Source organism: Plutella xylostella, chromosome 7 (genome assembly GCF_932276165.1).
Source record: "Plutella xylostella chromosome 7, ilPluXylo3.1, whole genome shotgun sequence".
In the NCBI taxonomy this organism is placed as follows: domain Eukaryota; kingdom Metazoa; phylum Arthropoda; class Insecta; order Lepidoptera; family Plutellidae; genus Plutella; species Plutella xylostella.
This window is the reverse complement of record NC_063987.1, coordinates 6,493,113-6,494,515: the sequence shown is the minus strand read 5'-3', so window position 1 is coordinate 6,494,515 and position 1,403 is coordinate 6,493,113. Positions and strand designations below refer to the sequence as shown.

The window sequence follows — 1,403 nt, the reverse complement described above, 5'->3', positions numbered from 1 at the left end:
AGAAATTGGCACTTAAAATCTTTATTATTAATTTAAAACTTAAGATTCAGGAAATAAAGAATGGGGCAGAGTGCAAAGTTTCCTCCACTGTACCGTATCTGCCAGTGATTTAGGAGACCAGTGTTCTTGACTCACATAAATCAATTTTCTTCTTATTATCAAATGGAGGACATCTTGGTGACCTAGATTTCTTAGCAGCAACGCAACGTTTTATACTAGGTATCCCGAGAATTACATACAGATTTTAGTCTCTTTTACATACATTTCAAATATGTATAAAATTGCTATCTATGACCAAATCAAAATCAATTTGTTAAAATAAAACTAGTTTTATTTTATTTAATTAGTAAAACACTGATTATACAAGTTTTTGTTGAAAACATAATAAAATCTATCTAATAAAACCATAGAACAACGCGGGACTCGGGTGAATAAAACACCCCAAATCAAAATCCATACCGCAGTAATTAATCATATTCACCTCAAATTTTCACTCCTCACAAATTCCCCAACCCTTATCTCATGAACACTTGGCAAGGCTTCTTGTCAAACCTACCCGCCAGCGAGCGCTGCGGCAAATCCGGGACCCTGCCTACCGGCGGAGGGAGAGTAGGGGGTGCCTTGTACTTCACATGGTAGGCAGGGTATCCCAGGTACACGTGGGACATTTCTGGAGGACACTGGAAGGCGTACGCTGGCTCCCTGAAGAAGTCCAAAGGATGGTGTGCTTGAGGCAAGCCGCGGTAGAAATCTCTGTGCATTTGGCAAGCTTCGTAGAATTTGTCGATTTCCTCTTGGCGCAAACGGTCCAGGAATAGCGTGTATTGTACCATTGTGTGAAAGGCCTGAACGATGTAGGGATTTGTATTGTATTGTAAGTTTTGTTTATTTGTGTGACGTGACTAAAGTATACGTATCAAATTAACGACCATAGACTAAACGACAAATAATGTACTCTGTGGACGATCTCTTATTATAAGCTTATTATGTATACCACTCAGAAAAAGGTCAGAGCACAGAGGTATACCATGGTCTCAGCAAAAAATTACTGTTTTTTTTTATATTTGACAACATTGAGGCGCAAAAAGGCACAAATCCGTTATTATTCTAAGATAGTAAGTATATTTTTTTTCGAAAATTATTTACCTATCAGGCAGTGGTTTTTTTTTATGTCAACTGGATTTTTTTTGTGTAACTAGGTTTCTCGTCCGAAACAAGCCTGTAGGCATAACGCATAGAATTTTGCAGATTCCATAGGCACGTATCGTAGCCATAGCCATAAATCATTGTAAATTGTAACTCTTGTAACTAGTTAGCCTATGTTACGAGTACTTACTATTTACATGTATTGCCGTGAATAAATGCGTCTTAGGGTCTGTTTCACAATGTCTGGATAGTGGCTA

At 37.9% G+C, this 1,403-nt stretch overlaps 1 protein-coding gene across 1 annotated transcript; it reads right to left on the bottom strand.

The window, feature by feature from the left end:
- Positions 1–313: 313 nt before the first annotated feature.
- On the bottom strand, positions 314–915 carry LOC125488758. The gene has a single exon (XM_048622140.1). The coding sequence runs from the start codon at positions 831–833 to the stop codon at positions 516–518; it is 318 nt and encodes a 105-aa protein (XP_048478097.1). The 5' UTR covers positions 834–915; the 3' UTR covers positions 314–515.
- Between the last annotated feature and the right edge of the window lie 488 nt (positions 916–1,403).